General features: G+C 38.5%; 1 protein-coding gene across 3 annotated transcripts in view; it reads right to left on the bottom strand.

Moving 5' to 3' along the window:
• Positions 1 to 24,392, bottom strand: part of DMXL1 (Dmx like 1) — a 77,838-nt gene extending 53,446 nt beyond the window's left edge. For all 3 annotated transcript variants that reach the window (XM_064736749.1, XM_064736746.1, XM_064736748.1), the window contains exons 1-8: positions 24,254 to 24,392; positions 14,701 to 14,826; positions 10,530 to 10,607; positions 8,379 to 8,457; positions 7,759 to 7,891; positions 5,438 to 5,504; positions 2,740 to 2,915; positions 725 to 914 (exon numbers count right to left, since the gene is read on the bottom strand). In XM_064736749.1, coding sequence (XP_064592819.1) covers positions 725 to 914; positions 2,740 to 2,915; positions 5,438 to 5,504; positions 7,759 to 7,891; positions 8,379 to 8,457; positions 10,530 to 10,607; positions 14,701 to 14,826; positions 24,254 to 24,340 — 936 coding nt within the window. In that variant the 5' untranslated portion in view covers positions 24,341 to 24,392. The remainder of the gene's footprint in view (positions 1 to 724; positions 915 to 2,739; positions 2,916 to 5,437; positions 5,505 to 7,758; positions 7,892 to 8,378; positions 8,458 to 10,529; positions 10,608 to 14,700; positions 14,827 to 24,253) is intronic.
• Between the last annotated feature and the right edge of the window lie 536 nt (positions 24,393 to 24,928).

Here is a 24,928-nt window from a genome sequence, read left to right as displayed (position 1 = left end):
TTCTCTGTTGTGCCTTTTAGCCTGCCATTTTCAGGTATGCTGCACTATTTTTCAGATATAGCATGCACTACGAGCATGCTAAATACATCATTCTATTAATATAAAAGCACAATGCCCATATGTGCTACATACCTTTGAAGCAGACCATTAATGCTACACTTTCTTCCTTATTCACACTGGTTAGAAAACACTATCTGGTAGGAATCACTTGCCTTAATGCTTATGAGCAGTCTGCTCTGAGGACTACTGCAGAAAGGCTATTTTTCTTCCCTCCATATTACTGTTTTTCCACTTGCAGAAGTCAGAGAGACCATCCCATAACTTTGGAGTGACAAATGAGCCCCTACCAAACATCTTACTTAAGGCAACATCACCACTGGGTTTCACATAACCTATATATAATGTGTGCTCCATACTGCTCCTAGCCCTTTTAACTAAATACTGCAAAGCATTCTTTCTTCAGTCACCAGACAAAAATAGACAGTTGTGACTTTGGAACAGTGTGTCTTCAATGTGAGAAGCTCAGCAAAAGAGTTGTCAGCTTAGCCTGCCCAAAGAAGACTTCAAGGAAATTCACCCTTTTATAACATTTTATGCATATCTCTGATATAAAAGTATAAAAGATTTCAGCTTGTGATACATGTTTGAGATACAAATTACCAACTTGTCTAAAATCACAACTTTTTATATGTGTTTATTCTCACTGTTCAATTTCAATTCTTACCTCCAATGCACTCTGCACTTTTTCTTTACTTGAAGTATTTCTCTTGAAGTTATTTGTGAAGTTCACTGCTTCACTCCAATTGCTGTATCCTCCCCCGTACAACAGACTGTCATTGGGTAACAAAGTCTCTGCCCAGAGACGACAAACATTATCCTTACAGCAAGTCAGGAGTACATTGCAGACAGCACCACTAATGAAAGAAAATTTAAGGAGTGAAGAAGGTGCTAACTATTACACAGCATCAAAATAAACCAACATTTCCAAACAGTTTTCCACTACCAGTCTTTGGAATTGCACCAACTTACAGATACTGGCACAAGAAAAACTCATCAATACATTGTTATGAAAATAAATGATGTAGGAAAGGCCTTCCGCTCTGTTCAAGCATCTGACTATAAATCACCTCAAACGTCATCACATAATAGAGCAACAGCAAATTGTGGATTTTACTTTAAAGAAAACTTCATATCTAGAATAGCAAAATGTAAAATTTTTATCCTTTAAAGTCATTCACATAAAAAGCTAATAATATATTCTGGATATCTGATTGTAATTCCAGATCTTACTATTATCTACCAATTACAAAACAATATATATCCAAAAGACAGAAACTCAGATAATACCAGGGAAACGACAATTTAAATCTATGAGTTTTTAATCTTAGTTACTATTTTTCCAAGTCTAACTTGTGTTAAATGTATAGCCAAAAAATCCCATTACCCTAAACCAGACAGTGGAAAAAACTACACAGATCATCAGGTTTCCAGGTCATATAAGGTCACTATTTAGCTCTACATGATGCTCTAAAGCTATGACTACACTGTCCAGCAGCAAACTCCCTGAGGAACCACAGAGCAGGTGGATTTTCAAAAGTGACACACAGAGTTAGTATATATTTAAGAAGAGTCTTAAAGACTGGTATAATGAACAACATAAACTTGCTCAACACAAAGGTATGCAAATGTTTCCTACTTGGAATAACATGGCAAAAAGATGGTTGCAGGCCACAAAACTGCTAACACTACTTCAGTTTAAGATTTAAAGTCCTGGTGGAAAACTAGGCATAGGTCATTTTGGAATCATCTTAACACAACCCTAACCCCTGAAACTGAAGGCACCAGTTCCAAATGAATACTTGAATCCAATTTCCAGATACTATTTCTGACAGAGATCCAGCTTTGTAGTAGGCAGAGAAACAAATAAAAAGACACAAAAATATCTGAATGTTTGTAAAAGAGGACTTCAAGTCACAGAACTTTTGCTCTGATTCCATCAGGATAGAACAAGTCAGGATTAAATGCATGAACGGTCACTTAGTGCAATCAAAAAAAAAATGCAAAGAGACATGACTTTTCAAGAGCTGATTTTGTATTTAGTTCAATGCCTAAGTCAGTCTCTGAGACTTCTACCTTTTCAATTCCTTCCCAGGTAAGAGGATACTTGCCTTCCTCTCAAGAGCAAAAACAGTATAAAAGGTGTGCACACTCAATAACTGAAGTAAAACATATAATTGTTATTGAAGTTGGAGGGAGAAGACCCACCTTGCATTGATCAGCATCGACTCCACTTTATTCATCAATCAGGCACTTTTTATAACAGTGTTAATCAAGTTCATGCATATTGCAAAATCTGAGCTCACAATAGGTCAGAGATAACATACCAACCCCTCCTTATGTTTCCAATACCATGATTTGGGTTCTCAAAATTATTCTTGCTTTCCCAAAACAGCCAAAGACAGAACATCCACTTGTTATGAGAAAGCTGCCTGAGGACCCTGGTGTGCAAGGCTCTCAAGGCCTTCATGTTTGTCACTTTTACCTGTAATTAAAAATAACCTGAGAACCTCTGCTGTTCACAGAAACAGGCTGTGAGAATTTGTCCCCCACAGCTGCCTTCCAAGCCATCCCTGAAAAAATCTCCAATAAATTGTGTAGCAGTTGATTGTAGAGAGAGGCAGACTGTAGAGTTTGGGGGTTTTTTTGGCAATTTATGAACTAGTTATTAGAACTACTGACCGTGGCATGAATTTACTGGTCTTTCTCCATGAAAATGCATTTACTGATCGAGGATGAGCCAAATAAACAAATGAAAAATCAAGCTCTTTTGCTTGGTTTTCTGGACTGGCACCAGGTGGTGATACGGCCGACCGCCAGCTCTCTGCATTGTACCATACTTTCACAAGACAGTCATCCTGTGGGAAGACAAAAAAGGACAGTAAATAAGATTACCTTGCTTAAGAATATGATGCACTTTTAGTACTTTGTCATGGTTTGAGTACATCTCCTGAGGTTTCATTTTTCTTTAAAGTAAAATGTTTTTCTTATCTGAGAGGAACATCTCGATAAATGGAACTTCAACATGTGATCTTAAAGAAAAGACAGGAGCAGAGCTTCCATTTAACTCTTGCCATTACTAACTTGGATTTCATATATAAGTCCTTCTGATTAACTGCCAATTTTTAATCACAAAGCCACAACTTGCACTAGCCTGAGATGGTATTCAAATGTTAATACAACTAATTCTACCTTGTCAGAAAACCACCCCAACTCCCTACATAAATTTAACTGGAAACCGGAAAAAAGGTCATAGATCAACTGTTAAATGTGAATGGCACTAAAATATTGAAATAACCTGGGTATGCATAACATGACCCTACTAGGGGGGATGATAGGTTGGTGTTGCTGACCAGCATTGTCCCTCACAAAGTTAAGTAAAGGAGTAAGACATAGAAAGAAAGGTGTGCTTTAAAGTTCTCCAGGCATGTAGCTAACTTAAGCATTTATGGTAAAAAATATGTTATTAATTTTCCTACTTACTAATTTTCTTACTTATTCAGTAATTCGCTTTGAAGGAATTTATAAACTAAAATAACAGGACATAAAATATTGGAGTCAAAAACTCTGCAATAATATAGCCTTATATAAGCTATTTGCAGATTAATTCCTTTTTCCACCATTCCATCAAATTATAACATTAGAAACCATTAAACCATTAACATTTGACTTGTAAAATAAACATTAACTCCTACCCATCAAAAGAAGGTGGAATACACATACATATATATCGTTGACAATAACTTTTTACATAAAACATATACCCAAAGAATTTTATTTAGCTGCAAAGTGGCTGGAATGGCTCTCCTTTCTATGACGGTAAAGGGCATCACAGAACATATAGCAAGAAATACAACATTCAAATAAGCACAAAAAGAATGGAGCATGAGAATTTACTGCTTTGTTTTTATACAGATAATAATCTAGCATGAAGAAAGTCAGTATTTCACTTTGTGTGTTAAAAGCTTGTTAACTGGAGCATAGTTTCCCTAGAAAAGGAAATCTAGGCAATTTTTACAAATTTGTTACACCTTTATCTATTCTTTAAAGATAGCAAATGTCTGAAAAGTTAGTCTTCTAACCAAGCATGCTGACCTGAAATGGCAAGCTTTAAAGGAAAAAAGCCACATACAACTAATAAAGATGTGCATTACTCATCTGTTTCTGATGCACATAACTGAACCACAGAAATATGCATAACTACCTTTCAAAAGCAAGATTTATTTGCAGACTGAATCACCATCAACTCTTCATTTTTTAAGCATGTATTAGGGGATACTATGACTCAAACAGCCAAGTTCCACATTATTACTAAATCAAACACTTATTACGTGTACACACTAATTTTTCACTCATGCATCCAAGACAGAGTAAAGCAAATTGCAAAACTGTCTTTTATTCTTCAGCCTGAAACAAGTTCTGTCAGGTTTCTATTGCTCAGGATTCTGAGACTCTTAAACCAGGTTTTCACTAATATCAGCAACTGATATTAACTTTACATACTAGAATGTTGTTTTGTATCTAGCAACTCTGCAGCCTTTAGGTTCTTCAGTAGGTAGCAGAAATTCAATGCAGAATACAACTACTTCTCCCACTCATATTCCTTAACAAGTAAAATAAATTCTTGTATGGGTTTGTCACATTTGTTCATTGGATCCTCTACGTGATCTTGATTTTTTTTTTTTTTTCTGCTTTGACTTGTAAGGACATTATTCTCCTACAAAACCTGAACAACGAGTTTTGGAGTACAAATAAAAGATTAGCTTGTTTCAGGAAAACAAAAGACAGACAATTTGCTTTAATTTTTTTGCTTATTTTGCCAAGGGGTTCTGCTTTTGCTGACAAACTGCTCAGTGTTGAGCACACAGAACCAACTAGTGAGACAGGCCACAAACACTGTCATGAACCATGTGCCAATACATCCATGGAGGGGAATGTGAACCTCTCCTACAGACACAAAAAGGCGTACAGATATGTTAACACAAAAACATATGAAAGAGCTATTTTTGATTTTTTAAAATATTTTTTGGTATTTTGATTATATTTCCTCATTAGCAGGATAGCTAGCAGTGATTTCATCCACAGATTTCCCACATTCCTCAAAACTCTTATTTTTCTTATGTCTTATAATTTGGTACAAATTAAAAATGAGTATTTTAGAATAGTAAGCACTGAATATTTGGTGTGTGACCTCCCTGCCTGGAACCACCGTTCTACCAAATTCATGTTTACCAAATTGTAAAGACACATAGACAGACTACAAAAAATTATGAAAAACATTTTTTTTATTAAGTAATCTTTTTTTTTCAAATATGTTTTTGTTGGTTTGCTTTAATGCTCATCTGAATTAGCACAAAGCTCTAAGGAAAAAAATGCTTACCTTTCCAGCAGTAGCAAAAAACTCCCCATCTGGCGAGAATTTCATTAAACAAACTTGAGAAGCAGTTCTATAGAATAAAGACAATTAAAAGGAAAAAAAAAAAACCTTTAACAACTTTTATCGAATTCTAGACATTTTTTTCCTTGAATGCACAAACTTTTTGAATTCTGAAATACAAGTATGTATTCTGTTGTGTGAAAGTTAAGTTTTAACAAAGTCCAAAAGACTAAGATGTAAACTCCTGTACAACACATGGCTGTAGCGATCCAGAAAATCAAAATCTTGTAGCTGACTATCCAATATTCAAAAATATTGTAGCAGAAAAGCAGGTGCCAACAGATTAACCTGCTCTACTTCCACTTCACACAATTATAAGGATCTCAAAATGGTCTCTGTTGTACCATATTATCTTCCATCTTCTCCTGAATGACAGATTCATTTTTCATATTTCCCAGAATTACAACTCAAGAAAACGAAACAGTGTAAAAGGAATAATGTAGTTTAAAAGTGTCTGAAAGTAGCTTTTATATGAATGGTCACACTGCTATAAGGTGCTACACCAAAATATTCTAAACCTAATTATGTGTTTAACTTTTGGAGCATTTTACTTTAATTGGCTGCACTAATAAATGAGCTTCTTTTACAGGGTTTGAAGCACTCAGTTACTGACTAAGTAATAAAGCTTATTAAAAGCAACAAGAGCATACAAAAATTTAATTGCACACCACACATACAGTGTACATTTTTATCTAGAATTTAATAAACATGTAACATGTTGTTGAGGCCCAACTTTCCAAGGGGATTAAGTTAAATTAAGGTCAATAAAGCAGGGTGTATTTATGTGCAGTAACAAGAGCAAGGCAATTACAAAAGCCCTGTATCAAAGAAGTCCATCCAGGTTTAAGCAAAATTCTCCTTCTGGGGCAAATATGGAAACATTTGGGAATGTTTCCTTCAGGGATTAAAACAGGATATTTGCAGGGGCAAAATAACGTTCTTGCAGACTTCTCTACAAGAAAAACCTATTCTAAATCTAATTGCACTACAAATGCCAGAAGACATACAGGCATAAAAACTATACAAAAAAAGCAAGTTCTGTTAACCCTTTCCAGGACCTACTCATTCAAAGAAGGCAACACTTAGCCATCTCCAACAAAGAGTTTAAAAGAGGAAAACGTGGAGAGCTGAGAAGACTTTTTTATGTCTTTATACATGATAGAAATGCAAAACCTGTTACAGAAGGGACAGAAGAAAAGCACTTTCTATGATCTTGAGTACTGTTACCAGAACCCCAGATCCTAAAGCCATACTCAATGGCATTCTGCCCACAGGCTAACTTCTCTTATTAGGCTGAGAGATGAACGCCCAAAGATGTCTCAAAAAATAGAGTAAGTCTTCAACTCCTTGTAATTAGAAAGTTCATCACATGCCAAGAAAAGTCTTTGAGTTGTCATTTGGATGATCTTGGGTTTTTAAACACATTCACTGATAGAAGTTCAAGTAAAGAGAAAAAGGAACAATGAAGGATCATAAAATGGATGTTTTTCTGATATGTCCAGAAAACTACCTATAGAACTACCTACTAGAATTCTAAATGCTTCACAAAGAGTAACCTCAGGTGGTCAGGGTCTGCTCAGCCTGCTATTTCGGGAAACTTCTTTAGGAGATGGCCATATGGAAGATTGCTCCCACATGAACCATGTACCCACCCCACTGTACCAGCAAAGTCTACTTATGGCAGAATGATTTAAATTGTCTTACAAACTTAAGTACTAAACTAAAAGTCTTCAGAATGTACAATATACAAATGCAAATATCAGTATCAACACGAACACAAGAGGAGAATTCAGAGACAGAGGAAAGAGGATGTATCAACCCTGACTGTTCCAAATACCCAGAATAAATCTAAAAAAAGTATGTGCAAAATCAGGGACGTTTAAGAAGGAAACAATAATGGAGTACACTGAACAAAGAAGGAAGGTTTTTTTTAATCAGTCCTGACAGCAATTACACAGCTTTCACCTTATTCCTGCTACAAGGAAGAGTGCTTATTGGACAGCTTCAATATTAGCCTACCCTCAGTATTTTACTAGTCTTGTTTGTAGCTGAAGAATTGCTCCAAAACCAACTGCAACTGATCTCATAAGAGGAAATAATGTCACATAGTCAAGGGAAATATGATTAAAACTTATCTCACATCAATAATATTTATCAAGTAACAGTATGCAATAGCATTTCACATAACTACACTAAGTATTTAATCTCAAAGTTATGAATCAGTAAAGAAAAGGAAATTACTTGTCTTTAAATGGATTCCTTACTTGCATTGCCAGATACATCTCCACTCTCCAAGTCCAACACCTGCTCTTTCAGTACTGTCATTGTCAGCAGGGTTCTCCAATGGAACATTGGACCAAAGTTGAAGACAATTGGAACCAGTCAGAAGGCGAGTACCTGGAACAAATATTTATCAAAATCTAACAACAAGCAAGTAGCAAACTATAGACTTTTATAGAGAGAGAGAGAGGAAAAAAATTTCTGCAAAGCTGAAACTGCAGAAAAGAAACTGGCAGATATACCTTTTCTAGATTTTTTTTTTGGTAGATTTGAGCACCTAGAGTTCAAACTATGAATTAATCAAATTTTAGTTATTCTCTAAAAGAAATGCCTAGGTCTACTGCAGATATTAGTCCTTCTCAACAAATATTTACCATTTAAGCCACATTTTCTGATCGGCTCAGATAAGAATAATCGAGTCAGACCATACAGATGCACTTAGTATGTTAGTTCTCCGTAATAAGTGACAAAAGGTACATTTCACTCCACTTTGGTATTCTCTATCATGCTAGGACAGGGGAAAACAACTTTACCTTGTCCACAAGGAATGACAAAATTTAAAGTAAAAAAATTAGTTGCAGTGTTTCTTTTAATCTGTTCATACCTGTGGGATCCCATGTTAGATTATGTACTATGGCTTCCAGTGAGATTTGAGCAGTCTTCTGCCACTGGTAATGTAACACCTGAAATTTTAAGTATTTACAAACATAAGCATGAAAACTCTTCATTCTCCTCTTTTTATAATATAAATAGTACATCTTCACTGCATTCTCTAGATTTTATGAAGATGTTTAACATAAGTTACTGTTTATCTAATAAAAATTTATTCATTCTGACATTAAAATGAAATAGCTTTTCACTAATGTGGCCATACTTATATGGGTTTTTTAACTTCTCATTTTAAAAGTTTAGCTTGAAAAAAATTAGTGTATAAAATCATTACTGGAATTTGAGAATTGTTTTAGGAGGAAGTAAGATTTTATTTTTGCAACAAAGATACCAAGAATTACACAAGTTAAAGGCACCTGGTGCTTGATATCTGTACCATTGTTGAATTAGGAGTTCTGAAAGGTCAAGGTAACAAGTGATATTTCCCCTCCACTTTTTTTTTTTATTCTTTTAATATACAACAGGACAGTCAAGTGTTTTCCACTTTTGCATCACTACTTCACTCTCTAGAACAAGTTGAGGATTAAGTTTACAAAATATTTATCTTGTCTGTTTCTGTAATAGACCAAAAAGGTTTGATGCTTTGATTTATAAAAGAAAAAGAAAACATTTCTGGAAATAATATTAGGAGCCAATTTCTTTTTTAATTCCAGACATCCTTAAAAGTAGTCGTCCTCCACCCCAAAAATATCACACAGAAATAGATGTGAAGTTAAAATATGACAACTCAGTCTTTCAGAAGTTTGGCAAAAGACAGTAAAAAGCAGCTGCAGATAAGGACCTACACAGAGTATTTGTAGAGCTGGATTTTCTGGAGTTCTTTAGACCCTGAACATTACAGTAAATGGAAGACAGAGACAATCCTACAAAAATGTTGAACAATATGCTGGAAACCATTGTATAAAAGTAAACTGAAAGAATGAAGTAACAGAATATTTCTTCAGCTAAAAAACATTTGAAAGCAAATCATGGGTGGTGAGCGCTTCTCCTGCTGCTTACAGTTACTACTCCAACTCTGAAGTTCCAAATTAAGTGTACTCTTTACCAGTATAGAAAACCATTCAGGATGGACTGGAAAATGGGGTGGATGGACCAAAAACAAGAGAAGTACATCCAAAATTTTCATAGGAGCGTGAGAATGCACATCTTACAGTAACTTTATTCCACTGCTTTGCAGTGATGTAAATTATTATGTAGCTGTTAATTTCCAGCTCATTAATTAATGTATAATATACCACAATATATATACCACAAGTTTACATGTACATTGAGGATCTTATGACTGAGTTGGTTAGTATAAAGAGGAGAATCCACTAGATGGTCATATAAACAATTTGTTAATACAAATGGTGACCAAGCCCCTGAAGAGGGAGACATAAGCTCCTTGAGCAATTGCTGTCAAAGCTCTTATATCAACAAACTGTCTTCAATTAGAATCTAATGCTTCTAATTATAGCCATTTGCCTCCTCATGTAAGAAACATGGTTAAGTAATTTGCCCTAAATCATATTATTATTCAGAAATTAAGATTCTCGATGCTAATCACTAAACCACTGTCACCAAAAGCCCCAAAAGAATAAATACTTTTCTTATTGAACCATTTTAACCCTGAAGTATAATTCTAAAAAAGCCACAGATTTCTGAAACTATTGCAATTTGGCCAAGTGCATGTAATTTCATAAGCAAAAGATAAAGTAAGAACTGCAAAACACACCAAAACATAAAGGCTACACAGACTGGTTCAAAAAGAAACTTCTATTTTAATGCCTACACTCATGGTAGAATGGGGCTGTGTATGTGTTTTTGGATTCTGGTGTATTTTGGTTATGAACTGCACGGTTACATAAGCAAGTAATATGAAGCATTAGAGTAAAGCCTATCTTGCTCAAAACTATTTCAAATTACAGGCCTCTGTCCTTATCTCACCCTTTTCACTTCCCAAGGACCACCTTTATGTCTCAACTTTATTCTAGCATTAAAAGAAGACATATAAAAAGCTCCAGCTTTAAAGCAAACTTTACTTTAAAGTAAAATCTATCAGGCTCTGTAACTGCTCAAATAAATTAAGGACTGATGAAATACTTACATTATGATGACTGCTGTTCTGCTTCAAGATGCTAAATGGCTCAAAGATACAAATCACCTTTCCGTAAGAAGCTGCAATCTAAAGTAATATACATTTCTATGTAAATAAACACATATAAAAGAAACAAGCTGAACAAATAAAAACAAGATGCAAATGGTTGATTTAACTTTTAACCCTGCTTGTAGATAAATTTGAAGCTCACATCCATATTTCCTTTTGAAAACAGAAAATTACATTTACCAAAAATCTCTAACCTAGTGTTGTCAATAATAACAATACAATCCTCCATTTACTCATTAATCACAGTAAACTACTGAGAGTATAGTTGGACAACTTTTTAAAATCAGATTATTAGCAGTATTCTCCCCATATTAAACTATATTAAACTATGTAAACACTCAAAACAATCTGCAGAGTTCCAATTCTCAGACATGGAACCAGTACTCAATCAGAGCACTTTTGTGTACTTCCCTAGCATTAGAACAGGCTACCTTTCAAAAAGTTATTTCAAAAGATCCAAACTATGCCAAGAAAACACCCAATGCAGAAAACTGTAAATAAAACCACTACTAAAGGCTAACGTAAAACAGTCCAAGAAAAGTTGCAATATGGTCACTTTTAAGTCAGTGTTTGAAAGTCTTCTTTCATCACAGAACATCAACCACCTCAAACTTGCACTAATACAAAATTACTAGCATTTGATCTCAAGGTATCTATATAAAAGCAAGCCTAGAAGACTTGCTAAGAAGAGCCAAAGCAAGCAAATGTATGTTAAAGACCTCACACAGAGAGCTTGAGAGAATTCTCACATGACAACATGGGCAAAAAGTACTTTGAACTACAGATTTACAAAAATTAAGGAGTCTGCATAAGTCATGAACAACAGACATCCTGCATTCTGAACTGATGGTAGTTAAAAGGAGAACATCTACAGATATGATATACTGCAATAATCTTCTATTTCTGTAAAATTCTGACTTAACATATACACAGTTTTCCTTTAACAATAATAAAGTAATTTAGATTCACTTTATAAAAAATATTTTGATTCCAGCATCAGCCACTAAAGTTTGAAAGGAAACCAAACTGAACTGTCATATCTAAGATCTATACAAACTCAAGAGATTCATATAGGTCCTAAAATCCACAGATTCATAGCTTTAAGAGAAACCCTCTACATTAGAAGAACAGATAGTTAAATAAATTTCCATCCTACTAACATCAGCCTGACCCAAAAATGCCAAGAATAATTTTGTCACATTTGCAAGGAAGAAGTTTCTTCAGGCATTTTGCATTCGCAGACTAATATCTGCCCTCTCTAATTCTCTTTAACTACCTCACTTACTGTTGCATTCTCTAATAATTGAATTCCATACCCAAAAGCAAAAATTTATATAAACTCATATTGATTAGATTTTCTTCCTTTGTTCCTTTTCTCCAAATGTGGACATTTTTTCCATATGTCAACTATTTTATTGTTCAGTGGTTTTTAAAGATAATATTAGAATTCCAAAATGCTCAACTTGTAGTGTCCAGAGCAACTGCCGCTCCCAAAACTTTCCACTAGTTTCCACAGTCACTTACCCTGCATCTTCACTGAGCTGCACTCCACCAAAAAGAATAGTGGTGGGATTGAGAGCACTTTCAGCAAGTTCCCTGACAACACCAGGATGTGTGGAGCAGGCCACAGGCTGGAGGGAAGGGATGCCAGCCAGAGGGACCCTGGCAGGAAGAGAGGGGTGTCCTGGGGTGACGTTATGATGCTTGTGTATCCCCATTCACCTGTTCTGTGCCTTTAAGACCGGCTCTGAAGAGTGGAAGTTTTGTTTGGGTTTCCCTTATCAGGGACACAGAGACAAGCGGTACATAGGGCTGTTTTTCTCTTCTGGCTTGCTTGCTGCTTTTGCTTGCTCTCTTTTTCTGCTCTTGCTTCTGCTCTGCTTTCTGCCTCTGCTTATTTGCTAAACAGTCCACATTCCTTCCTGGGCTGTTTCTCCTCTCCTGTTCCTGTGACCATCTCGAACCTGCTCCGGACTGGGACCCGGGAACACCGAAGGTTCGGCTGCAGCGGCTGGCCCAGCACCGGAGGGACTGAGAACAGAGCAACCACCCCCCGAAAGAGATTTTCTGATTTTGCCATCTTTCTCAGAGCGGTGTCATCAGGTATTGTTCATTTTGTGTGCTGGGGGGTGCGGGGCCAGTCAAATAAACAGGTTCTTTCCACCTCTCTCCGAGGAATTTTTCCCGAACCGGTTGGGGGGAGGGGCTGTGTGGGTTTTGCTTTCTGGAGGGGACCTCCTTTGCAGATTCTTTAACAAATTTGCCCTAATCCAGGACAAGGGGCAAGGATGTGAACTCCTACTTCAAAAAGTCCAAGGGCAAGGTCCTGCACCTGGGTCAGTCAGAATCAGCACAGACTAGGGAAACTGACAGACTGAGAGCAACCCTGTGGACATGGATTTGGGGATACTGGTGGACAAAAAATCTGTACGTGAGCTGGCAGTATCCCAGAAAGCCAACCAGGTCCTTGACTGCTCCAAAAGAAGGGTGGCCAGTAGGGTGAAGGGGATGATTTCCCTACCCTAGTGAGACATCAACAGGAGTATCACATCCTGTTTCTGCCCAGCATCAGGCAGAAATGGACATGCTGGGTTGAAAGAAGGGACACAAAAATGGTCAGAGAGCTGGAGTACTTCTCCTATGAAGACACACTGAGAGCACTGGAACTGTATGTTTTGACAAACCAAAGTGGAATTTGTGTGTCAGTACTGATGGAAGAATGCCTAAGAAGAAATTCTACCCTTTTAAGAACGACCTGAAAATTCATTGATCAGTCTGGTCAATAAGCAAATTCCTAGCCATCCACTGCTTAGTACTACAGCATTTTAGAAATACAGCCAGCTTCCTTACAGCAAACCAATTGCAATACAATTGTACAGCAATATGATACCAACTTGCAGACTCTCAATGACCTCACAGGTCTACTTAAGAAAGGAAAAATCTCTAAAGTTTAGTAAGCCTTACAGTGTGATACATTCATGCATGCTCATTTACAATTCAAGGACAATTTCTCATTTAAACGTATACAGAATTGGTATCATGCAATCCAGATAACCTTGCAAATTTAGAGAAATAATGCTCAGTGAACTCAAAAAAACCCCTTTAGTTAACAGCATCCAACAGAGAGACTCAGGTAGACTATGGCTATGAAGAAGAAAAGAAAAACATTTCCTCATTTTCATTTGTGTTCCTTCACTAGCACTGCAAGAGCTTATCACTCAAATGCTAAAAAGCAGGAACAGGGTGTGGCTGGGGTTTCATCAGCAGTGTTCACAACAAAACTGGTTTCCATCAGAGGTCTTGTCTCAAGATGGACACCAGAACATAACCAAAGCTCTCAGATTCAGCTCATAAGGCTTGTAGAAAGCTGACATTATCGGCTCACAAGGACAAGCTTAAAGAAACAAAAGAGGTAGAAAACCTCTCTTATATGAACAAATAGTTATTCAAAGTTCCCACTAAACTGGCCGACAGTTTAATCCCTGAGACATCCCAACGGAGTGATACAGAACTGTGACATCCCAGTGAGCAGTTACCTGGTTATCTCTTTTTCACTCTGACAGGAAAATTAAAAAAAAGCTCCCTTAAAAGAAATTAAAACCCAGTGTTGTCTAAAATGCAACGCTGTGATGCAGACCTAGCTACAAAAAAAAAACAAAAGCTAGGAATTCAAGAAAGCAAACCCCATCCAAGAGAGGCTTTATGAATTGCTTGAAACAGATGTCATTTTTCTGGATGATCTGAAAGTGATTTTTGTGGAAGCATTCATCTCCTGCCAGCCACTAACATGTCAAAGAATGTCAATGACATGCCCAGTAGTGCAAAGCCATAGTGAATAAATTACTTTTGCTTCCTACTTAGTAATCTCTTAGTCAAATTCTTGCCCTGAATACAGAACCTCCTGTGCAGTCCTACCTATCTTCTACAACCATCTATCATATCTGTGGTACTATTTATAATTACTGTGCTGCTTACAAGTAAAGACAGAAAGCAATCAGTCATTTTACTATTCATTGTAGTATATTTCCCCTCACTTGCAAGTATACACATTCCTAAGAAGGTGCTTAATATGACATTGCTGGAACATTTTTAGAAACACTGCTCTACGTACCTTCCCCTGTTGCATTGAACAGTCCACACATCCCACTAGAATGTTTCCATGTTTTGCTCCAGGGATTATCTGTAATCGTTCGAAGTCAGTCCCCAGTACCACAATATCACATCCTGATGCATATGCCTACAGTATAGATAAAAAAAATTAAAAACACCCAAAGAAAACAAAAAAAAAACACTCCAAAATAATGCAAAGTTTTATCTACTTGCAGCGTATTAGTGAAATATGAAACACTATAGTCCATGTATACTATCCAAGTAAAACACTACATAGTCAGAAGAGGTCTTTGCAGAGAAAAAACAGATGTCTGCAATTTAAAACCAAGCAATAGAAGCAGCAAATTTCTCTTTCTCCATGCTTACAAGTTCATCATAAGACTTGCATAACAAGCAAAAAGGTTTGTGATTAAAAAAAAAAAAAAACCAAAAAAATTTGAACATACAAAAACACCTAAAAGAAATGTAAAAGCATAAAAACCATAGTTCTTGCAAATTAGAAAAAAGTAATATACTTAGATTGGAGAGAGACAGACTTGAGAAGTTTTTCTTTTAATTTTCAAATTTCTGAAAAGGGAGAGTAGAATTGAGGAGCTAAAATTTTACTAAAACATTTAGCAAGGGCTTTGTACAGGCAAAAATCAAAAGACTAACAACATGAAGCTTAGTTATACAGAAGCAAAACTGCCCTCAGACTTGTTGAGTCTCCTGTTATTTGTATGAATTCTATTCTCTCAAGTTTATATTGTCACTGAGTATGTTGCTATATCTAACACATTCACAGAGACAGTTCACTGAGTCTTGCAATGCTTGAGTCAGAATTTCTTCCTACCTTCTTGGAAGTTTTATTAGGTATTGAGTACAGATAAAAATAGAGGAAAAGATTAAACACCGGAGAAACTTGTGGAAACAACAGTGAGGAGAATCATTTAATTAGCATAAGAAAGGAGCATTCAAGGATGAAATTCTCACAAAAAGGAATGCACACTCATTAAAAAGTTAGTCAGAAAGACAGCAACAAAATTAAGAGCAAAAACAAGTATTCTGTTAGCAAGAGACTGATAAACGGATCAAAAATACACCATTTTAATTGACTAAAAGCTTCAAGAGTAGAATAGCATCACAGAAACTGAAGATGGAAGATTTCCATACACTGACAGAAATATCATGCCTTACAATCAACTTCTCTACTAATTTCCAATATACTAAATAAAAACTGTGGACTTTAAAACAAAAGCAGAATAACTGAAAGCTATATATATAAATTTGAAATCTAATGATCATGTCTTCAAGTGTTTTACATGAAAGAGTACTTTTACCAAGACTGGCCTAGACTATCATACCATCACACATCTTAAAATAAATAAATAAAATGAAAAATATTGAGATCTTAGTCCAAAGACATTTTCCCCACAAAGGATTAAGTGATGCTTCAAAGAAGAGTCTTAGCCAGAAGACTGTGTTCACCACTCCCAGCCAATACTCATTTATCACATTGCAACCAGCAGAACACCAGGCACCACCTTATAATTGAAAATGCTGTCTATAATTCTGCAGACTGTATATAACCATATACTTATTTATGAACACTTATTACTGGCAGGTTTTTGAGCTCCTTCCTGTCCAGTTCCCCCTTCAGCTTCAAGACATTCAAGCAGTATAATTCCTCTTGTCAAAAGAGCAGCATTTATTACTAATTAGCATACTGAACTACAGGTTCCAAAGCAATCTAAGTGAAAGCTCATTCAAAAGAGGAGATTGGGTAGTAATTCTTGTTCAAATGTTAAAGTAATTATTTTGATATTGTGATGGCATTAACTTCAGACCTGTTCACAAAGGAATGTTTTTTTCTTCAGTTCAAAATAATCTCACCTGGTGACTCACTTGTTAAGTCCACAGTTCACTAGAAAAAGCTTCTTTAGAAATACCATACATACATTTCTCAGAATTTAGAGTTCTGTATAGGGGCAATTTTAAGGAAAACAAAAACAAACTAAAAGAAGTGCTCCCATGTAAAGATAACATAGAAACCCAGACGCAGCTTTATTATAAATGTATTTTAAGACTGAAATGTCAAAGGCTGTATGAAGCCCACCTGCTGTGTACATATGCCCTCCCCTAGGCCTCATCAGCACTTCAAAGGCTTACTATACTTCTATCTTGTTCTTTCCATTTCTAGCTTCACAGTTAAGCCTGAAACCACCTTGCGCCACCACCACAATCACAGAACACAAAGAATGCCTTGGATTGGAAGGGACCCTAAAGATCATTTGGTTCCAACTCCATTGCAATGGGCAGGAACATCTTTCACTACACCAGGCTGCTCAGAACCCCATCCAACCCAGCACTGAACACTTCCAGGGATGAACCTTCTCTAGACAACTATTCCAGTGCCTCACCAACCTCACAGTAAAGAATTTCTTTCCAACATCTAATCTAAACCTACTCTCAGTCTGAAGCCACTCCCCATTGTCCTGTCACTACATGTTCTTGAAACAGCTTTTCTCAATCTTTCAGTAGGCTCCCTTCAGGAACAGGAAGGCCAAGCTAAGGTAATCCTTACTCCTCTTTTCCAGACTGAATTTCTCTCAGCCCTTCCTCATGGAGACGTGATCTATCTTTCTAATTATATTCATGGCCCTCCTTCAGACTTGCTCTGTGCCCTTCCTGTGCTGGGCACCCCAGAGCTGGATGCAGGGTTCCAGGTGGGGTCAGAGCAGAGCAGAGGGGCAGAATCCCCTCCTCACCCTGCTTTGGTTGCAGCCCAGGGCACGTTTGGCTCTCTGGGCTGTGAGTGCCCATGGCTGGGTCATGTCCAGGCCCTCACCCACCAGCACCCCCAAGCCCTTCTTACAGGGCTGCTCTCGGTCCCTTCTTTCCCAGCCTGGAGTGATAACAGAGGTTGTCCCAACCCAGGTGCAGCACCTTGCACTTGGCCTTGTTAAACCTCATGTAAAATGCCATACTTCTATCATAATGAGCAATATATTAGTAGAAATCATGCAATCCATAAAATAACTATTTTAATGAGGTCATAACTTCATCAGTTTTAAGACCTCAGCACAGTTGGCATTTTGCACTGGAAGAACTCTGTAAGTAACTATCAAACATGATACACTGGAGACTTGAGGAATCGCATATTCATCAATGCATCAGGAAATAAGATTTAAAACAATTATAGAGTATCTTGAGCTGGAAGGGACCCACTAGACCATCAGGATCCACCTCCTGGCCCTACAAGAGAATCAAATCACATGCCCAAGTGCAATGCCAAAACACTTCCTTAACTCTCTCAGGCTGGAGCTGCGACCACTTCCCTGGGGAGCCTGTTCCAGTGCCCATCCACGCTCTGAGAGATCAACCTTTCGATAATACCCAGCCTACATTTGCCCTGACACAACTTCAGACCATTTCCTAGAGTCCTGTCACTGCTCACCAGAGAGAAGCTATCAGCCCTGCCTGTACACTTTCCCTCATGAGGAAGCTATAGCTTGTCACGAGGTCTCTCCTCAGTCTCCTCTTAGCCAGGCTGTCACTGCTGGTACGGCTTTCCTCCCAGACCCCTCACTGTCCCTTCTGGATGCTCTCTCACAGCTTTATGTCCTTCTAACATTGTGCTGCTCAGAAGTCAGAACCCAGGCTAGCTCCTGTTAACCCAGAGCTATGAAGAACAAGAGTAGCTTAAAGAGGTATTAAAGCATCCTAGACTTGTTGTTTCCTGAAGGAAAACACAAAATGTTTTTCAAAAAAAAAAGTTCTGGCATTTCTCCACACTACTTGAAAAGACTGACATTTGGGGAAAAAAAAAGGAATCACTTCAGACATCGGTCTGTTCAGACAGATTGGCTCATACCTGGTCACACTGGCTTCCTAATGCCAATAAGCTGCAGCACCACTGACTAGCTCCTAAGTTTGTAGAACTGATCTGTTCCAAAGAGACAGAAAGGGGAGAAAAAGGCCTTTTCAAAGAGTTTCTGAACAGAACTACAGCCAAGCACAAGGATGATGACTCGGAGGTTATTTTTGATGTTTAGTTAATGTTTGCCTGCAGGAGAACCACAGTTTCAAAGACAAAAGGCAAGGGATGCAGAGGGTAGAGAAGTTCTATATTGCAATGGAAAAAGTGTCTGAAGAAGGTTTCTGGCAACTAGCTCCCTTTTCTACTGCTGTCACTACTCCTCACACTGACCAGGCACCTTAGGGACACCCTCCTAAGGTGTCCTTCCTTTGGTTCTTTGCTGTCCCCCCTGCGATTCATCCATTAGACGGATTCTGTGCAGAGATGTCAGATCCTCTTCAATACTCACTCACATCAGCTGAAAATGAAGTTCCTAAGCAGCAGTACCTTACCAAGATGTTTCTCTAAACAAAGTGCATAAATTTTACTGCTGGGCTAATTTTACATTTAAGATTTTTTTTATTCACAGCAGAGGTATTTTAGTGTAGTATAACAGAAGTCTGTACTTGGGAATAAGAAATATTTTCCATACTGTAAGACGGTCTCAGATACCACAAGAATGAATTCTGCCTACCAGTCACTTTATCTAACTTTTATTGTGAGACTTGTCCATGATAGTTAACATGCTACTCATCTTCATTTTAACCGGAGCTAATATGAGTGCATCTTTTTAAGCATTGGTAACCAAAAAAAAAGGTAATTCCAGTCTTCTCTTAAGCAAGTGTAAGTGATTCCAGTATAAGAATTTATTGTATGTATATATACACACACATAGATATTTTCATATATATATATATTCATTTACCTATATTCCCTTGTGGGAAGGGGAGGGGAAGGGAGGGAGGGCCAAGGCAGAAAATGCTGTCATACAGTTAAATGGAGAAAGCATTCCTAAATGTATATTAATTTTTTAAAATAATAATATTAAAACCCTAAGACAAGTTTTTGAAGCAAGCAGAGCCTCCATGTCTGATGTTGGCAGGCCATAAAAGCCTTTCACCTTAAGAATGCCCTAGAACATTTACAAGAAAGTTGTCTTTGCACAATAAGACAAGCAGTTAACGTGATATTATCACATACTTGGAATGTTTATTAAACAGTGCTTTGTTCTTCTGTTACAGAAATAAACAAGATAGAACTAGTTCAAGCTGCAGGACCATGGATCTCACTTGCAGCTGACACAGCAAACAAGCCTGAAATTAGGAAGTGAAATATGTTCTAGACCTGTGAAAATAAATGTGATTTTGTATTGCAGAAGAGGGTTTTCACAAAAATTCTGCCCATTCTTTTAATCCAATGTTGGCTCTCAGTTCTAAATTAATATTTCTTTGAAGAAGAATAGCAGAAATTTTGACTGGAACAGTGCTTTAAAAGCACAGGAAATAGTATAGACAATTATACAAACTATTCTGATTTCTTTCTAAAATGGAAGTCTGACATATACAACTCACAATCTGAGACTGCTATTGGGAAATTACTCTCAACAGAAGGAAAGCCAACAACTGGGGGGGCCTCAACCTCTCACACAGCACAGGACCTTCCACACATTTATTTATCTTACAATCAACCTTCCTGACATATTTCTTCTATGTACTGACATACTAAGTTTTTGCTATAGTTTCTGCTACAGCTATTTAAGGGCTGACACATTATCTTGGACAACTTGCACAAACTTTATTTCACCGACCTCTCTTACTTGAAGGGCAGCTATTATCCACGGCTAAATGCAGCAGACCATGCGTGCACACATGCGTATTTATAAAGATACATATATAAACACATTCAAGCATATATGGGATGAACATACACTAGAAAGACAATGCAAAACTCAGTAAAAGTCAAGATAAAAACTAAAGACAAATCTATGAAGCAGATGATACTGCAGTAATTGCTATCTTTTTGTCCTATGCACAGAATGATCAAAATCAAAAGACTCCCCAAGAGCCACATGGTATCTTGCAGAATTATTTTATTCTAGTTTATTATGGCCTCTCTCTAGCCCCACTTTTGATCAAAACTTACACTAGTCTACGTATTCCACTTAAACATTCATTTAATTAAATTCTTTTATTAGGATGCTAAATTAAATTTTAAGCAATTCCATTTCATCATGTTTCATAAAAAAGATTCAACTTTATTTATCAGAAGTACTTGACCTATTATACTACAACCATATTAGAGTATATACAAGTATCCAATTCATTGGCCATGCCTTTTGAATCATGTTTCACTGCACTTCAAATCATGAAACTGCACTTTTCATTGACGTGCAAAGAAATTTTATCTTTTTTTTAATTAATTCAGTTAGGACATAATTAATTTCTTAAGTCCAGAGTAGCTTAACTCAAATATTATTTAAAAAAAAAAAAAAAAAGCATTCTTAAAAAGGTTCCCTACTAAATCCCTTCCCTTTACTAAATACCAACCAAGAAGCAGATGAGGTGTAAACAGTGTAATTTCTTGACTGACTATTATGATATCTAAATTTTCTGGGCTACAGATATGCAGGGGGTTCTTAGTGTAAACATTAAGTATTTTCTAGACAGGTAAGAAAGAATATCACTGAGCCATAGAAATTAATTTTCTAAATTTATCAGAAAACCTTGCAGAATGGGAAACCTTCTTCTACTGCAACCCAGTACCTTTAGAAAACTCAGTGTGGTCTTGATTAAGCTATGTAACCTCAGTCCTCACCCAATTTTCCCGGTGCCTTTTAATTTCAGATATTTAGTTCCCAGTTCTATCAATTTTACATAGCAAGTCTCAAGTCCAGAATTAGTTTAATCACACACACAGATGAAATCTGTCAAGGAAATATTTTGGTTCCATTGAAATAATCTATGTAATTAATCTTTCTTTCACATATTTTTACCCTACGAACAATTGCTCTTTTGTGATTTTCATTATCAGTTTTGGGACTTGCACTTGTAAAGTTGCTACTGCTCACAGAGACTTCCCCCCCTCCAAAACCTTTTGCTACTTTGGTTAGGGGAAATAATAATGACAAAAAAAAATTAGAGAATCAGAACTGAATATGCAAAAACATTGTATCAGTGCTGGTTACCCATTTAATAACTTAAATACAAGTTCAGTAATAACTAGTTCAGAGGAATCATGTGATAAACTCCAGGAGCTTACTTTTACTCAAATATTTCAGACCTGACATGAATAAAAGAAAGCAAAGGATGTCTTCCACTGTGGACAAGTACATGGAAAATAAAATAATTCAGTATCTGGAGAAGAACACAAAGAATAAACAAGTAACTCCCAACAGCAGAGGGCCAGCTTCTCACTGATTAAGTGTCCTTACGTTACTATCACCTGCCCTCAGCAGAGAAACAATAGGCATGCTTCTTATTGTATCTTGATACTTATGAGCCTTTTCCAACACATAAATAAAAGATGGGCTAAAAACTTTATCAGTGTTCTCCCCAAGGAAGCTCATGCTCCTTCACATCCTAAAAAAAAGTCAGAACAACAAACCTGCCTCACATTAGATATCTGAAATACTTCCTTAAAAGATATCAGCACATACTCAAAAAGGTGTATGATTCAGTGGATACAGAAAGTTTTACACTAATTTTTGCTTCAAAATTTTCAGCTTTTAAGAGAAGAATCTTGATATTTTTAGCTTAGAACTGTAATATTTTAAAATATTTCACTTTGAATATTCAGTGCTGTCTATGAGAAAATATCCTGAAGCATACTGTATCTAAAAAAATAAAAAAAATTACAGACCAAGTTCTCCTGTTGGACAAGGAGAACTTGTCCCTCCTGCACAGTACATAACCTTGAAATATCAACTCCTATCTTCTCAGCCGCAATAACTGGAGGCATAGAAGTTTTACATGTTTGGGGTTTTTTTTTCCATTTCTAAAATAAAATTCAATAGTATTTATACTAATTAATGCTTGTATCATCATTTCAGACAAGAAAAAACTATGGGGCATTTTTTTTCATTGGATTTTCTAATGCTTGAGTCTGTCATCCTTTTCCAAAAACGCAGAAATTAGCTTCAGTGCCTTTTACTTCTTAATCCTTCTGAGCAATCTCGTCAACTTAACACAGCATTAGCACAGAATCAGTAACAACAACAAAAACATCCCTGAAGCAGTCAAGGATATATCTGTTAGCCGTTTTAAATCTGAGGAAAACAAATCCATTAATAACCCTTCAGGGAAATGGATAATGAAAGGAAGACGAATGCAGCTATAGGAAATATTGTTATTACATTTATGTCTAGGAAACATTGTTACAATATACTTCTATGAAAACAGCTCCTCCAAAAGAGAGACCACAGTAATGAATATCAAAAATTACACTTCTCAATCATTCCATTCTCCTGAAGAAAAGATTCCTACTCCTCTTATCCACTGGAGACCTCCAAAACTTTACATAAGTTCGGCTGTAACAGGTAGAAAGTGAGTCTAGTGACATGAATGACTCAAATTGTGTCTCTCAAAAAAAATGACCTCAAAATGGCAAGCTTATGACAATATACTTTGAAAGCTTACCAGCATTCCTCTGTAAAGCAGACCTCCTCGTCTCTTACTAAATGGCTTCCCACCGCAGGTGGCTCTTTGACATTTCTGAATACGTAAAATTGGAGAGTTTGGCACAATTTGGTACCTGAAGTCTCAACTGCTGTGGTTTAAGGTATCTTCTAACATGAACTTATTTATGGGAAGCAAGGGCACGGCCGGACAGCGCTGCAGACAGACTCGGCAGAGCCAGCCTAACCCTGGGGAAGCGCCTCTCTGCTCCACTGCCCCAGGCGGAGCTGCAAGCAGCTGGGCGAATTTAACTGCGTACACCAGACGGGACGGCAAACAACAAGATTTCATTCCTGCATTTCCGCCTATCATTCCCTTATCAAACTGGAGAGCACACCAGGCTGAAGCTGGGGGCAGCCATAAAAGGTAAGGTTAAAAATACCCCAGCGCGGTGCCCTGAGAAACTTCGCTGCATCTGATTTCATTCCTCTTCAGCCCTACGCGGAGGGAGGGTGGGAATAAGAACACAACAGAAGTGTGTTTACAAAACAAAAGCAAAAGGAAGGAAAAGGCACTTTAATAAAGACTTTGGCCTTTGCAACCTACTGAAGTGCTTTCTCTCCACTCTAAGAGACAGGGACTTCAAACAGCCTTTGAAAACCTCAGCAACACTAGGGCTGGGTATTCCAAGTCTTCCTCAGCTATGCGCAGAAGAGGATTTCAGCCACCTTCCTGACTGCAAGGCAGCGCTGAACTCCCTTCCAGAGCGAGCCGCACGTCCCGGCAGCCGTTTATGTAATCTTTTATCGCCGCCACCACATCTCCGCGGCCCCGGACCGCCGCTGCCGGCATGTGCCCGCCGCCCCGCCGGCTCCGCGCCCGCCCGGGGCCGCCGCCGGCAGCGGGGCCGCCGCTCCGCACAAGTTTTGCGCGCCCCCGCCCCCGCCGGGCCCGGGACCCGCGGGCCCCTCGGGCGGCGCCGCCGCCGCCGGACGGCGCCACCGGGGCGAGCCCCGAGCCCGGGGCCGCCCGCGGCCGCCGCGCCTGACGCAGCCGCTTTCGGCGCCGGGCCCTGCGGAGGCGCCGCGGCGAGGGACGCTCACCGTGAAGGGCTGGTCGTGCAGGCTGCCCACGGAGAAGCAGCTGTCCCCGGGATTCACGGCGCCCGTCAGCACCTGGTGCAGGTTCATGGTGGAGGGCGCGGCCGCTCGGCCACCGCCGCTTGTCCCCCCGCGCCCGGCGGCGGCGGAGGCGGCGCTTCCCGGGGGCGGAGCGGCGCCGCGCATGCTCGGCCGGGGCGCCGTCCCTGGGGCGGGCTGAGAGTTCCGTCCGCCCCGCGTGTAACTCGACTTTCTTGTTAAAATAACCCGACTTTCCTGTCAAAACAGCGCTGGAAAACGCTGCCGCTGCGCCGGAGACAGGCGGTGGTGACGGAGCGGACTCGAAACCTGCCGAGCCGCTGCGCCTCCCGCCTGCTCGGGAAACCTGCAGCGCCGACCCCAAGCGCATCTGCTTCCAGCCCCTTCCAACAAGGGCAGGGGCTCGGCCGCAGCCCTCCCGGCAATGACAAGAGGAAGCACGTGGTAACAGGAGCCTTGGGTCCCCGAGGTTAGGGAAACAAATCGCTTTTGCTTGGAGCTCAGAGTGGCTGTAAGCAGCAGGGCTTTTCACCGTCCGGATGAGATGAGGGCAAACGGGAGCCGGCCGCGATGGGCGCGGCAGCTCCCGGGCGGGTGAGGGCGGGCCGGCCGGGCCCCAGAGAGCGGCGGAGCTCAGGC

Source organism: Zonotrichia leucophrys, chromosome Z, assembly GCF_028769735.1.
Source record: "Zonotrichia leucophrys gambelii isolate GWCS_2022_RI chromosome Z, RI_Zleu_2.0, whole genome shotgun sequence".
NCBI lineage: Eukaryota > Metazoa > Chordata > Aves > Passeriformes > Passerellidae > Zonotrichia > Zonotrichia leucophrys.
The sequence above is the reverse complement of the archived record's forward strand: the minus strand, read 5'-3'. Positions and strand labels throughout refer to the sequence as shown.